The sequence below is a fragment of the Calonectris borealis genome, chromosome 4 (assembly GCF_964195595.1).
Source record: "Calonectris borealis chromosome 4, bCalBor7.hap1.2, whole genome shotgun sequence".
NCBI classification, from domain to species: Eukaryota; Metazoa; Chordata; class Aves; order Procellariiformes; family Procellariidae; genus Calonectris; species Calonectris borealis.
The window spans coordinates 81545270-81560723 of NC_134315.1; the positions used below are offsets into that span (position 1 = coordinate 81545270).

The 15454-nt window shown below is 42.7% G+C and overlaps 1 protein-coding gene across 1 annotated transcript in view; it reads left to right on the forward strand.

The window, feature by feature from the left end:
- Nucleotides 1-350: 350 nt before the first annotated feature.
- The window catches only part of ARSJ (arylsulfatase family member J), a 52214-nt gene continuing 37110 nt past the window's right edge, over nt 351-15454 (forward strand). The window contains exon 1 of the mRNA XM_075150289.1: nt 351-991. Coding sequence (XP_075006390.1) covers nt 615-991 — 377 coding nt within the window. The 5' untranslated portion in view covers nt 351-614. The remainder of the gene's footprint in view (nt 992-15454) is intronic.

Here is a 15454-nt window from a genome sequence, read left to right on the forward strand (position 1 = left end):
TGCGGCTGCCTCCCAGGGCCGGGGTCCCCCTGCCCGCCGGCGGGGCCGTGCGGCGGGGAGGGAGCGGAGGGGCGGGGAGCGGCGGGGAGGGAGCGGCCCGGCAGCGCCGGAGGGGGCGGGCGGAGGGCGCCGCGCGGGCCGGTGTGCGCGGGGCGGGCGGGGGAGGCGGCCCGGCCCGCTCCGTCCCGTCCCGTCCCGTCCCGTCCCGTCCCGTCCCGTCCCGCTGGCTGCGCCGGGGCGCCCCGACCCGCCCCGCCATGGGCACCGGCCCCGGGACGGGCAGGCAGCGGCGCCCCGGCGCGGGGCCGGAGGCGGGCCGAGGATGCTGTGACCTCCGGCGGGGCCCTGCCCACCCGGCCGGCACCGGCACCGGCTCCAGCGGCGGGCAGGGCGGCCTCCGCCGCCTCTCCCGCTGCAGCGGCTGAAGTTGTTGAAGTTGGCGGTGGCTGCGATGAGCGGGGCTCCTCTCCGCTCCCCCGCCCGGCCGGACCCCTGACGGCCCCGGCCCCAGCCTCAGAGACTGTTTCGGTTTGTTGGGGTTTGTTTTTTTTTTTTTAATTTTATTTTTATTATTATTTTTCTCTTCTGTCTCGCTCTTGCTCCAGCCAAGGTGAATGGCCCGCGGTGGGTGTACCTGGCCTCGGCGCCTCTGCAAGAGGAAAATGCTGGCCGTGGAGGTGCTGGCCGGCCTCTCGGTGCTTAGCCTCCTCGCTTACGGCTACCTGTCCTGGGACAGCCTCGGACTCGGCCCCGGGGAGATGGAGGCGACGAGGACCGGGCTGGGAGAGGAGCCGGGGGCCGGCGCCCCCAGCTCGCAGCCTCACATCATCTTCATCCTGGCTGACGATCAGGGATTCAGAGACGTAGGGTACCACGGCTCGGAGATCAGGACGCCCACTCTGGACAAGCTAGCTGCTGAAGGGGTTAAACTGGAGAACTATTATGTTCAGCCTATGTGCACACCGTCCAGAAGCCAATTTATCACTGGAAAGTAAGTTTACTACTTCATCATTCGCCTCACCAGCTTAAACGCTGTCCCTGTTGAAAAGAGCACGGGTCAAACCTGGCTAGGTACACCTCTGCCTTAGCCTGTAGGCAGAGAGGTGCTTTTCTGATTCACTTAAAAACCTTGAACAAAACAGACTTTCTAATATGTTCGAAATAGCGCAATAGAAACTCGGGCTTTGTGAGCCAATAAGGATTCAGCACTGTGAGCTACCCCTGCAGAGTGCTATAGTACATTTACATTTACTGCATTGCAAACATACGTGCTAGTTGTCAAGTAATGTTGCTATTACTGGGAAGCGATCAGCTTGGATTTTCTGTGTGATTTCAGAGTGGCTTACAGGGGAGTCCGTCTTAGGGAACTGAAAGCGTTACGTTTTCTCCAGTACATTCATTGCAGCACGCTGGGTCACCGGTCTCGCTGAACCTTGACTTAATGCAAGTTCTCTCTGAGGGTTATATTGAATTTATGAGATGATTCCCCAGCGTGTCACATGTGGATGAGTGCAGGGAATCCAGACTCTCTTTCAGGATCCTCTGAGCTGCAGTTGCTCTTGTCATGGTGCGATTGCCGCTTTGCAAACGATTAGAAACTTTTCTCTTAAGCCGCTAAAATAGGTGCCTCACCAAAATGGTAACAGCAGTGGGTTGGTACTGTGTGCTTTGCCATCTCTGGTAGATTGTGTTTTATTGTGGTCTGTTGAGTAAATAACCAATTACCCAACCTAAGGGCCTTCTTACTGTGATGGTTAATAAGGATTAAAGGGGGGGGGGGGCATGTATTTGAACTGCAGGAACGGTTCCCAGATAACTCCAAGTGTGGACACATTTACTCTGGAACAAAAACGCCTTGTTTCTGTTTAGTTTAACTCGCTTTGACAGGAACAGGGAACTCTTAAAAGAGCAAAACAAAATGAGAGGAAAAAAGTTACATAGTTTGTTTTCTCCTTTCCTTAAGTATAAACAGGAACAAGGCAATGTTAATATTGCTGGTAAAAGAAACACATGTTTAAATCAAACAAGCAACTGGCCTGGTGTCTTGCATCTCCATATGGCAGAGCTGGAGATAATTCCTGGTCTCAGTCTAGTTCCCAGACTTGCTGGACCAGGGAAATTTGCGTGGAGAGCTGACACGTTATCTAGAGCAAGACTTCCCCACACGTTTTTTTGGTTTGTTTGGGGTTTTTCTGTTTTCTTTATGTGGACTGTATCTTAGAAGAGAAGTTATTTTGAGACAGCTACTCACTCATTCACAAGAGCAGAGTTGCCCTGCGGGAACTGAAGTAACAGCTTAGAAGGGAAATGTGTATCAGGACAGTGTTTAATGCGTCTTGGTTGTCTTTAAAGCCGCGCAGCAGTTGGAAGCGAGGACCTGCGCCAGCAGCATGTAGCCAGCCAGCTTTCTGAGGACGGTGGTTTGGGAACCAGAGCTTTACAAAGGGAACATCATGCTGCACAACAATGACTCACGCAGCGGCTGGAGGAATGGGACGACTGGGTTCCAGGGGAACCAGGGTGCTGGGTTGGCCCTTGGAGACTGCAGAGGTTGTCTGAACACGAAAAAGAATAAAAGTAAAGTAAGGAATAACAGTAACGCAGTTTAACTATTTTAATCCTTCGTTAAATATGGAGCAGTTTGTGTGTAAATATATACTAATAGTAAAAGGTAGGCATGTTCTGAGGAACCCTGCTCTTTTCATTGGCTTGTCAGGCAGAAATGGTTCTGCAAATCTGCCTACTTTCGTTTTGGAACCTTTTATAGGAAAAAAGAAATTTGCTTATACTTCGTTTTTATTTTCTTGGTCTGTTGATCTAAACCCCTTAGAACATTTTTTTTCATGTTCTACTTTGGGAAAAAGGAGCAGCAGAGAGAACTGCCTCGCATGACTGAGAAATAAGGGAGGGAACGTTGAGGGGTTAATAGGTTTGGGTAGAGTATTAACAAGGCAGATTCAGAGGTTACTATTATCCCGTCTGGCTGAAGATAAATGCTAGTGATAACCACTTTTAATGCTTTCTTAGTAGAGGTACCTTAACTAAAATGCCAGGACTCAGAAACTTCTAATCCAGGAGAAGCGCTGTTATTTCTTGAATTCCAAACTGCGTTAGTTCGAGGCTAAAAGCCGCCTCATCCACTGAAGGATCACCTGGATGCTCCATGCCTCCCAGTACACATACCATGCTTAACACGTTCCAAACGTTCCCTAATTGATCTATGAGAAACAGAGGGACTTGTGTAAACCAGACTCATTAGGGAGCACTGACTCACGTTGCCAAGTGGAAGTTAGACTTCAGGCAGAGAGGCTTCGTGTGCTCCAAATTCTTCATAGGTCTCCAGGCAGCCCCTCTAAGGCTTGTGTTAGTAAAGAGACCCTTCTTTTGGTAGCTGTCCTAGCTAGTGAACGAGCACGGGGGAAGGAGGTTGGAGGCGACGTGTTAAAAGGAAGGGGTAGAATTAGCTCTTTTTTCCCCTTGGTGCCGTACAGCAGAGCAGCTGGTGAGCCTGTCTTTCTGACCGCTTCTACTTCCCTCTGTTTGCCTTCTCGTGTCCTTGATCAAGGCTTTGGCCTTCTTTCATTTTACCTCTTTCCCCATTCACTCCACCAAAAGCTATTGCCTTTAGGCTAATAGTAAGGCTGGCTTCCACAGCTTTTTATTTTGGGCTTTATTTATGGGTGTGGAGAGGGGGTTGCAGCTGAGCTGAATCTTGGGAACAGAGAAGAAAAGCGTGAGCCAGTGGGCCGGGTGCCACATGTGATGTGCTCTCCCGGCCGGCTGCGCTGGGGCCAACGCGGGGAGGTGAGGGAGGCGGCTCTCGGGAAGCGGCTCAGCCCGTGCTCCGCAGCTGCGCGACCCCGGGCGCAGAAGTGAACCTGGGCGAGAGGGTTTGCTCTGGCTTCTGCCGCTCCTGGGACCGCTGCAGTTCCGGCCTGAGCTCCTGCAGCTGGATTGAAAATTTGATCATCGGTGGCTTTTGGAGGCCCATCCCTGTGTTGATTTGTGCTGGTTTGAGCAGGGCAGTGGCCTGCATATGCTCAAGAGGTCATTGACCTGCCGATAAATTGTAGAAAGATTGCAGGCGTGTTTGGCTTCCCCCCCCGCCCCCCGAGGATGTGAGTGAACATAGGTTGTCCTCCAGACCGATTGCATTGCGTGATACAGTATTTTTTTATTGTTTTCTCCTTGAAAGTAATAGGCATGCCTCAACAAACTAAATAATTGAAGCAGAATAGCTCAGGATACCTAGCTTTGAACTAGTGCTGAGGTGAAAACTATCTTACCCAGGCACTGAGTTAGGTGAGAAGAAACTTGCATGTGTGCGTACATCAGCCACGCTGGGGTATCCTTACGGTACAGAGAGACGTGAATGTGGTACAGAACGCAGCTAAACTGAAAGACTACTCATCCATGAAAGAAATTAAAAATAAACACATCTCTGTTGTTTATGCTATTGTAATTTACATAGAAGAACATAAAAAATAGTGGCTCAGACTTCAAGTCTTCCAGTTCTCCCCCCTAGAAGAAGGGGTTAAGAACGCACAAGGATACTCAGCCTGCGCCCAGCAGCTGCTGGCCAAGCACTTATTGAGTTAGCTGTTGTGTCTGTGTGCTTAATAGCCTTAATGATTTTTCATTGCATCAGTAATCTTGTAGACCAGTTTGGTAGTATGATTGAAGAAGATCTCGATTTATGGAACAATACAGGTCATGTAACGTACTAAGAAAATCTAAGGTTACTTGTGTGTGAAGTTTTCTGCATGTGCGTGTATGAGAGTGGATTGAGATGAGGTCGAGAGTGTAAGATTGATTTGTCACCTGTGGTCTTGCCTATTTAAATAATTTGTTAAGTTACGTTATCGTGAAGAGTCATCTCCTTTTTAAATGAAGAATTATTGAAGCATAGGCAGTGTGTGGACAGTTTCCCAGAGTTCTTTAGGAAATGTTGAATGATTATGACCAAAAGGAGGAGTATTCCTTTGAGCTGGTGAGACAAAAAGACTATAAGCTTAGATGAACATCTGTTGGGGTAGCTGACCCAATTCTATAGAGGGTATTACGCAGTGTGGTAGTATTTGCTGGAGCAATACTTAATTTAGCAAAGGAATTTGAGAAATAAGACTGACTGATAAGAAAAGAAGGAATCTAGACATAATATGCCATAAATGTTTTTGGCATTATGTAGGCAGCAGACAACTACTTCCTCTTCTAGGGTCCCAGTTTTCTGCTGACCATCAGACTTATCTTAGACCATTATGTGCACTGGAATCCCTTTGGGCCTCAGGAAGGTTCCTGACCTACGCAAGAGTAGGGATCTCTGTAGAAATCAATGCACAGCTAGAGTTACAGTTCACTAAGGAATCCGAACTCCCTTTTACAGTGAACGCTTATGAATCATGGAAGCCCTACCCTAATCTCAAGAATGAGCTTTGCACGATGGATGGAATGTGGAGATGGAAGATGTTGAGAAATGTTGAGAGTCTGGGGAAATAAATCCTTTTTTTCCCTGGGATAAAATGAAATATTGAGAATTTGCTTATCCAAAGCAGACAGAAGTAGATTGTACAATCAGTAAGCATAATCTAAGTGTTGTTTTAATATAAATAATTTTATCTGTTATCTAATTATAGAAATATTACACGTTTATAAATATATGTAGTTATATATAGCACGTTAGCACGTATTCTCTTGTAGGCATCCCTGTATAGCAATCCATAGTTCAACATTAAAAGCCACGATGTCTCAGCGTGCTGAGAGTTATTTTGACAAACAGAAGCAGACCAGAGGAAAGTTAAAATACTTTGAATTGAAAGCAGTGCAAGCAAACGGAAATATTGTCTTCCGGGGGTTGAGACTTCTCGGTAAGCCTTCTCGTGCCCTGCCTCCTGGGCGCGTAATGGTCCAAACTGCAGTTTCAGCAGCTTGGTTGCTCTGGAAAGGATCCGGTACAATGGTGTGTGACTGGGAAGTTATCGTCTATGCTCTGCGTTGAAATGAAGGGTCTCAAAGGCTTAATGGGAACACTGGGAAATGCATGTAACACTCCATTATATATATTCCCTATTCTGTAGTTAACAAAATATGAAGGAGTGCAGAATATCCGCCGTGAGTATCAAGAGATGGTCTGATACTTTATCTGCTCTGAAGTAAAGAGACTTGGCAGTCGTCGGTCCTGAGTTTAATTCTGAGCAGTGTTTCCATTAAGAACCTGGGTGATGAAATAAAATGTTCTGATTAAATATGCCACTAACACAGGAGGGACTGCCAGCATTAAGGGACTGTGGTGATATTGAAAATCACCTTGACAAATTAGAGAAATAATCTGAAAAAAAGCAGAATTAAAGTCAGCAGTGATAAATAGAAGATACTATGCTGGAACAAGAATGACTTTATAAGCAGAGGATGGCGAACAACGCTTAGACAGCATTTCTTTAGCAAAGTCGCTGGAATTATAGTGAATCAGGCACTGAATATAAAGCCAGCAATGTCACGCTGTTACAAGAAAAGGCAAGCATCATATCAGTTTGTATAAACAGGGGAGCCTCGCAGATATGCGAAGCAGCCCTTCTGCTCCACAGCCGGAGCGCTTGTGCCCAAACTTGGGCATCGCTCTCCGAGAGCAACGTGCATAATTGGATAGCGTCCAGATACGGGTGATCAGATATCTCAGAAAGATAACTGTGGAGGAGAGATCAGAAGAAACGGAGTCGTCGAGTCTAAAGAAGAGAAAAATGCGAAGGGACATGATGAGGCTTCAGTATTTTAAGAGCTATGCAAAGAGGAAGGGCGTAATGTGTTTTCAGTGTCACGATGGATGGTACAAGAAATGAGGGGCTTGCTTGGGTAGCTTCAGGTTAGGTAATGGGGAAAACTTTCAAATGGTAAAGATTGTGAAACACTGGAATAACAGGCTTTGGGAAATTGCTGAGTTTCTTCATTGGCAGTCATTAAGAACAGACAAGACAAATATGTCAGGAATGACATAATGTAGTTGAATCTGTCTTGGGGAAAAGGGTTGAACTGGATGGCTTCTCTTCCAGCTCGTATTCATCTGTGGCTCGTTTGAAGTACATATTAACTACAGAAGGCGTTCTGAAGGAGAGTGTTCATAAAATATTTTTAAACGCTAGAAATGATTTCAGCGTTCATTCTGAGAGAAAGTAGTCTGTGTGAAAGCTTCATTTCAGTTTTCTCCTAGAAATTCCTGGTTTCCATATCCTCATTTTCTCTGAAAATTTTCAGGATTTTTTCCCCCCTGGGCCTTCATAACTCTTGCGGTATGTAATTATTTATTTCTGCTGACTTCTTTCAGGACAATTTGTGGGACTGCTGCCAAAGATGTTGAGGTATCTTTTTCCATGTTCTCATTAGGTCTTTCACTTAGGATGACATTGTCCATATATATGTGTGTGTGTGTGTGTGTATATATACACGCAGCATACACAGAGAATGAATAAATAATTAAATGCAAGGACTTCCTTTTCTTGTTTTGTTCTGCCTCTGTGCTCTCCTCTGTTCGTTCCGCAGAAAATTAGATCCAGGTACTGAACTGCTCTATGGTCTTAAGCTATAAGAAGTCTGTTCATATCACCGTAATTACGAATGCACTGTACAAAGGAGCATTTGGGGGACAGAGTTGGAAAGGAGACTACATGCAAATAATAAAGGTTGAAGAAAAAGAACATGCAAAAAATGAAGATTGAATGAAAGTAGCAAAGTGTAGTACAGGTTGTGATAACTTTTTCTTGCATCGCTTTTTGGTAACATTTGAGAATATTGTTTGATGGTTTAGGTCTGCTGCTTGTGAGACAAACATAGCGTTATCTGATATATATAACTAACTAGATAGTGGAAATGGATTAACTCTTTTTTTTCGTTGTCCAATTTATACAAAGTGCAGTAAGTTAAAGAAACACAGCTGGAAATAAACTTGCAAAATCTGTGATTGCAAATTATCAGTACTGTGAGGAGTTTAAGTTATAGACTTTTAGCCTGTGGTTTGTTGTTTTGTTTTGTTTTGTTTTTTAAACTGGAAAAGAGAAATTATATCCCATGGAAGAGTTAGGCTTAAAATAATTAAGGAATTTTGCTCCTTCAGCATTGTTCCCGATATGTTTGCTTTGTAATTGATGATGCATATTGCTGCCTATAACAATAACTTGAATGAGTGGGAGTGGTGGACTCCTGTTAGAACAACTCTCACTTTTCAATGTTACTCTTCCGTCGTGAGACCCTTTAAGCGAATCGAGACGGGAAACTGAGATGAGTGTCTGGAAATAAAACTGTAGTAAAAAGATGGGGTTTACTTTCATGTCGAAGGATTTTGACCAAGATGGTCAAGTTAGATGGACTTAAAATGTGGACAAATTAGATTCATGTCTTCATGAAAATACATTTCATAGAAAGATTTGCCAGATTCATGAGCTAAAGGTCAGAAGAAGGGAAAGATCTGTCTACTTTCTGTTTGTCATTGTGACCCTTATGTTGATGACAATATCAGACCCAGCGGTTTGTTTTCATAATTCTGTGTACCTTAGTTCTGGTTTTGAGTTTTTCTCCACTTTTGGTTTTAAATCAATTTTGATTTGTTTTGTTGACTCAGGGCCTCTGCACACGTTAATACAATATTGTTTGAAGGTAATGGAGATCTTTAAACTTATAAAATGTTTGATCATTCCTGAATCCATTTAAAATGTGCCTTTTTTTGTTGTTGTTCCAATGAGGTGTGCCTAGCAAAGCCATCCTCATAGAATTGAGGACATTCTTATTTTAGTATTTCATATCCTTAGAGTAATATTTCATTAATATGTGCACAGGCAAATAAAAATCATAATAAAATATGATAAATGAAAAGTATAAGCATTTATTTTGTATTACCACATGTCAAGAGAGATGAGTGGATGAAAACTAAGCCATTAGATTTATGGAACTTGTGATTATTTTTTGGTTTTTGGTTTTGGTTTTTTTTGACAAACTAATACAATAATCTATTTCAAATTTTGGGGAGTTATTTTATTTTTTTTTTCTTGTAATTGCCATGAATTGATTTTTATATGAAAAGTTTACAATTTGTTGTGGAATCTGGTAATTTCCATTAAAAATCTAAAATCTTAATGTTTAGTAATGGATACTGTTAAACACACATAAGCAATTGCCTTTTCAGTGCATGACCCTTCATGCTGCTTTTTTCATGTTCTTCTCCAGCCTAGTACAGTTTCTTGCAATGTGAGGAGCTAGCACTTTCTCATTAATTCCTAGCTGTAAATCTTTGAGATTTCCTATTTCCCCTGGGGTTTTTTTACCTTGTTTTGTATTGATAGTCAGATTTTCTATCCCGAAGTGAGTTTGCTTCGTTTTAGAATGTGTGCGTAAGAATGAATGAGGTAATTTCAGCAGCCTTAATTCATTGCATTAATATAAATACTACAAGGTGAACGAAGATTGCGCCTGCGTGAGTGATCCTGTGTAGGATGTGTTTGCTTTCTCTGTATCCGTAGTCTTTTTATAATAGCTGCCCAATTTATTAGTTTTCTTAGTTAAAAGCCAGTAGATCTGGCCGGTGACCTCAGCTTGTCTCTGTGAGTGTAACTTGGTAGGCTGAAATGCAGTATTTCTTTCTTCAGAAAGAAATCAAGATAACACTAATGGGTAACAAATTTTAAATATTAATATAAAAGATGTTTTAACCATTGAGGTTTGACTAAAATAGCTTTTGACTTTTTGTGGTCTGTGATGAAATTGAAAAATTTTAAATAGGGGACTTTATTGTACCTGCTGGCTCATAATAAGAAATAAGTTAAACATGTTTCATGGTTCTAGTTCAACTGCAATTGTAATACGTTAATTAACTGTGTCGGCTATCACCTGCTTATTAATTCAGGCTGTTATCGCCGTATGATCAAGCTCTAGGTTGGGGAGGGGAACGTTGCTAGAGTTAGAAAACAAATCTGGGATAATGAATTTTTAATATGAAGCATTTTTAATATGCTTCCTTTAGGAAGTCATCTTCCCAAATGCATATGCAAAGAGACTGTATCAGATAATACGCATTAAAGTAGACAATGTTAATATTGTAAGTATGCTGTGGCCCCAGAGCCTTTGTTTTCAACCTAGGGGCAGAAAATCAATGTATAGGAACCAGACCCACACCTTATTTTTCTTCCGCTTAAACACCTGATCAATAAAGACACCTGTGCCCTGACAGCTTTCTCGCGGTAGTGTTCGTAGGTGGTGGTTTGTGATCTGCCGATGAACCGCATCCTGCAGACGGGCAGGGGTGCGAAAGGACGGGGGAAGGCTGCAGAACCAGGTGGCACCAGCAAGCGTATGCCCCGGGGGGTCCTCGGGCGCCCGGGAGGGAGGAGCGTGAGGAGAAGATGGAGCTAACCGTGGTTTACGTCTGAGGCTCCAAATGTGCATTCCCATCCCATGTGTTGGAGGAAAAAGCAGTGCAATGCCTCCTTTAAAAGGCATATAATAAGTCATAGACATTTATTTCGTTATTAAGATTTATAAGCATAAGTATGGAAGTGTTTATTCCAATCTTTGGAAGCTTTAAACGATATTAAAAACAGTAGAAAAGAAGGTCCCACAAACGTTAACCTTGCTGAAAGTCACAACCCTCAGCAGATAGGTAAGAACCAGGGCTAGGCGCCCTCCTCCCGTCTCAGCGTGCCTGTGACGCGAGGTGGAAGGCAGGCTTTGCGATGCCTCTTCCAGCTTCTGCCGTACACGTTGCGTGGTCCGATTATCCTTTTGTGCGTAGAGGTCCACGTGATAAAGACGTTTCAAAGTACGATTTATTAATGCTATCAAGTCTTCTTCCTCTTAAGTGTTTGTTGTGTTATGGCGCGGAGTGATGGCGTACAGGCAGTCTCCATGACGGAAAACTGCAATTTCCCATTGTTGAACATCAAAAGATTTGAAAGAATCAAACGTGGTTTTGCCAATAATTAAAAATACCTGATATTTAGTACTAAAAGCAAAACAGTCCTTATCTCTTGATTATATTTTAATCTGATTATACAGAAATGCAGGATTCTAACTAAATTGCTCTGACTTTTATTTTGCTTTTATTTTTAATTTTTGAAAAAAAAAAATTTGAAATATCATTTCAGCTTTTTGGAGTACATTTTCATTCTAATACATCCATTTATCAGAATATTAGGTGTTTTCTAGATAAATCTGATGTCCATTTTCAGATTCAGTCCGTCTTTCTCTTCATTTATACATTTTAAAGAGTTTCTTCCCTGGTAGAGAATACTGTACCATTATGAGATAACATCATGTAATTTTTCTTAACATTTATAGAACGTAAGTGGGTACCAAGGCACTACTGTAGAGGCAATCTCTGTGATAATAAGCTCTCATAAGAAATGAGTTCCCTTCTGTTTTGAAGAAGGAGAAAATTACAAATTTGAAGAAACTACAATCTGAGGAAAATGTGAAGCTGGAGGGAGCGGAGAAAATTAGTCTCGGGGTAGGGGGAGGCAATGTAGTATCTTTAGACTAAATATACTCTAATAGCTCTACTGTTACATCACAAATTGTGCCTCTCTGAGTTTAATAAATTTTGTCAAAACAATACTTACCATCACGTTTGATATACTTAGTTTTACTTGTCATGTATTATAGTTCATGGAATCATAGAAAACTGGGTTTGAGGGGACCTCTGGAGGTTGTCTAATTAGGCCTCCTGCCAACTTATATTACATAGCAGGGACACACTGACTTTATAAACTCTCTTTTATTGTTTGTTTCATCCTGGAAATAAGAAAATATTGCAAATATTCAAGAAATTGGAATCTAGACTGTTGTTAGGAAATTCCCTAGCTTTACCAAGTCATCAGTTTTAGTGAACTTAAGAAGAAAACTGTTTCATGAACTTTTTCATATTTCCATTCATCTCTTAAAAATAGCTTTTTTTTTTTTTTTCTTTTTAAGGGCCAACTGATGAAATTAGTTTGGTGAATTTGTTCATGACCACAGCGTAATGGCAGCTCCTTCCTTAACCGTTCCGTGGTCCTGTTTTCAAGAGACTTCAGAGAAAGCTATTCTAGTATGTTTGCCGGCTTCTCTCAAAGCAGAGGGGTTTGACTTTGGCACTTACCTTACTACCATCATTTCAAATTCATTCTGATTTGCAGTCTGCTTCTAGAATTTACTCTCCTGTAGGATGCTTTTCTTCAGTTTTCTCACCGCCTGACGCACGAGGTGAGGCTTTGGGAGTTGGGTTCGTTACTGTGCAGAAGGCAAGGCTGAGGGGAATCCCATCCCCGTCTTCAGCTACCTCCTGGGAGGAGCGGAGAAGGCAGAAGCAGGTTCTTTCAGCGGTGCCCGGGGAAAGGAAGAAAGGCGACGGGCTCTGGGCGCATCAGGGCGAGATCAGGCTGCTCAGAGAGGTTGTGCCATTTCCATCCTTGGGAGAAGTTTAAAGGGTGCCCTGAGCAGCCTGGTTGAGCTTGGAATTTTGTAGGGGCTTGGACCAAACGACCTCCACGAGTCGCCTCCAACTTAAATTATTTTATGGTTCTAATTTGTCGCAATAAAATTTCTGGTGGAGGGGAGGAAGGAGCAACTTCTCTGTTGCTTCTCCCCCTGTAGAAGTACTCTAGGCAAAAAATAAAGTATTTGGAGTCTTTGCCTGCTTGGTTTCTGGCCCTCTTAACCAGTCTGAACACTCGCTCTCCTCAGTCATCGTTATTACAGCCCTATTAAAGTCTTGTTTCTTTAAGAACATGGCATATTGGTAAGAATATAACGCCACTAAATTTAGCATTGTATCTCAAATTCAGACTAGTCGCCTGTACTTTTACCGGATCTGTGCAGGAAGTATATACATTACTAAAGATAGAGAGACTTACGTGTGTCAGGTCTGTACTTCACTGAGGCGGGTGTACAATTTGTGAGATTTATTTCTGTCGTCGTCTTAACTTCGTTGCTGCTGCTGCTACAATACAGAATTAATTTTAATAGGAAGATGAAAATCCGATCCTGTATACAGTGCAGAAGGAAGATAACATTTCCTTGGTTCTTAATTTTGTAATGATATGATTTTGGCCCTTTTATATTGCAAAACCTTTAAGGCTTCATTTAAGATTAAAAAGAATGAGCCTCTGTGATAAACTGAGGAATATTTGGCCATCTTGGTAATACTATGTGTATATATACTGTAAGTGATGCAGTCTTGTGTAATGATGAAGAGCTCAGGTAATACTCTTTGGTGCTGTTGAGTCTTTACTCTGTCACAGATTTCATTTTACAACCTTTGGCAGTAATGAGCTTCCCAGGGTGCGACTGCATGTAGCATCTCTCAGAGTTTCCAGGTTGATTTCAATGTTTTGTATGTTTTCGCCACCTGAGACAATTACAAGGTTTATGTATCGGGTTTCCATTGTTACCGGCTTCTGTTTTCCTGTTCCTTCTATCAGTTGGGAATTTTGGGACTGCTTTATCTGGTTGTGATGGGGCTTTGCAGAATGAATCTTGCCAGGGTTGAGCTGATGGCAGCCCGCAGCCCGGCAGCAGCAGGCTTTTTAGCCCCCGTTTGGAGGAGTCAAATACTTTCATAGACGTTTTCAGTAGAAACGCTTCTGCTTGCCTTGAGCTCAGAGCTTTCTATAGAGTACATTATATTTCTGCCATGCAAAACATTGGCTATTTTCCACTCGGGAAATGTAGCTCAAGTAGCGTGTTAATGTCTTCTATATTTACTTCAAGGCTCTTATCTGTGTTGTTACGAGAAGCCAAGTGGCTTTCTTCAGCGTCCTTTTGGTACTCTGCCTGCTGCTACTACATGTGACCTTGAAGCGCACTGGGGTTTAATAGTCTGAATTCCAGCTGTTATCTCCTACACTGCATTTGTTAACTAGGCATGATCTTTACCAGTAAGCGGATTAAACGCTTTTGTTTGTATAGATGTCGCTTTTCTGTGCAGGTGCTTATAGTGCTTTTCAATCTGAAAAACTGCCACGTGAAGACGACGCTCTGTTATTCAACACGCGTCCTCTATGTAACTGAGTCATACCTGCTCACTTCAGTAACAAAAACATATATTTTGCTACCATTAACCATGGTGAGTCAGCTTAGGCAAGGCAAAATTAAGTTTGTGGGCTATTTTGCTTTGTTTTTCTTAATAAACAAGTCAGTTTGAGACATCTTAAATGAAAAAAATCAGAGTAACGCGTTTCTGTGTGAAATGATTTCATGTCATGGTTGGGTTTTGGAGGGGGGGGCTTGGGGGGCATTTCTGCTCCTTAGAAAATTATTGATCTTCGTAATAAATGTATTTAGGGTCAGAAGCAGATACAGGAGAAAAAAATTTAAGCAGTCAGTCAGATGACAAAGGTTTTACTGTCTGACCTTGGGATCATTTGCCCAGGTTCATGTGTTTGGAAGCCTTCCCTGTAGGTGAAGGCACCCGCCACATAAGAGGAAAAATGGTGAACAATCCCTCTTCCTTCCCTGTTAACGAGGAGGAAGCTGTTCCCTGGTTTGTGTTTCTCGTGTGATGTATATGTGTTTTAGAAAATAAGATGACAGTAGCATAGGCATGATGGTAGGGTCGCTTGTGTGAGAAGAGGTATTTTTTCTAATTAACGCTGAATGCAGTTAGGTTGATAGTAATTGTAAATTAAGTATAAGTTCCTGTGTTAGAATCATTGATTTAAATTATTATATGGAACATTCAAATGGAAGACAAAAAACCCAAACATTGTGAATGTTTTCAAATTCAGGTATTCGCGCCAAACATTAATTTTGGTATTCATAATGCAAAGGTTTGTGGTAGTTAAGAAAAACAGTGGTAGTTGAAAATAATATGGCTGGCACCGTGAAAAGCGTCTCTTTTTGTGCAATTCACCCCTTAGAGAGTAACCAAGCCGTTACATATACCCTACTCCTGGCACCTAACTTACATGCAAATGAAAGCACCATAGCTGGGACCCTGTATAGCCATACGTATATATACATACATAGTCAGTGGAGATAAATGGACATCTCTGAGGAGGTGACTCAAAACGCCTTCCTTACATACTTAAAGTATATGACTGCTCCCCCTGTGTGTAAAATGTGCTGAGTAAAATTCTTTGAGCCTTACCATGCCTGCTTTCTGACAGCTAGAGAAATAAATAACGCATGAAGAGCTGTATCCAGCAGAGTTCTGCTGGTTTATTTACTGGGGCTGGGGAGAAGTGGGATAGTAGCTAGTGCATACTACAAGGATTACCACATCTGTCCTGGTCTAAATCTTCTCTTGGATTGCCTTTATGGCTGCAGGCAGGCAGCATAACTTGTCCAAGCTTCAGTTTGCACATCTGCATCCGTGAACCTTCTTATGGCATTGCTGTTACAGGTTTGGAGCAGGGGAGGTTTCTGAAATTGAATCGACATTTATTAACTTGACCCGGTTGCCAGTTCCTTCTGCAATTCCCCGTCCTTCTAGGGGAAAAGC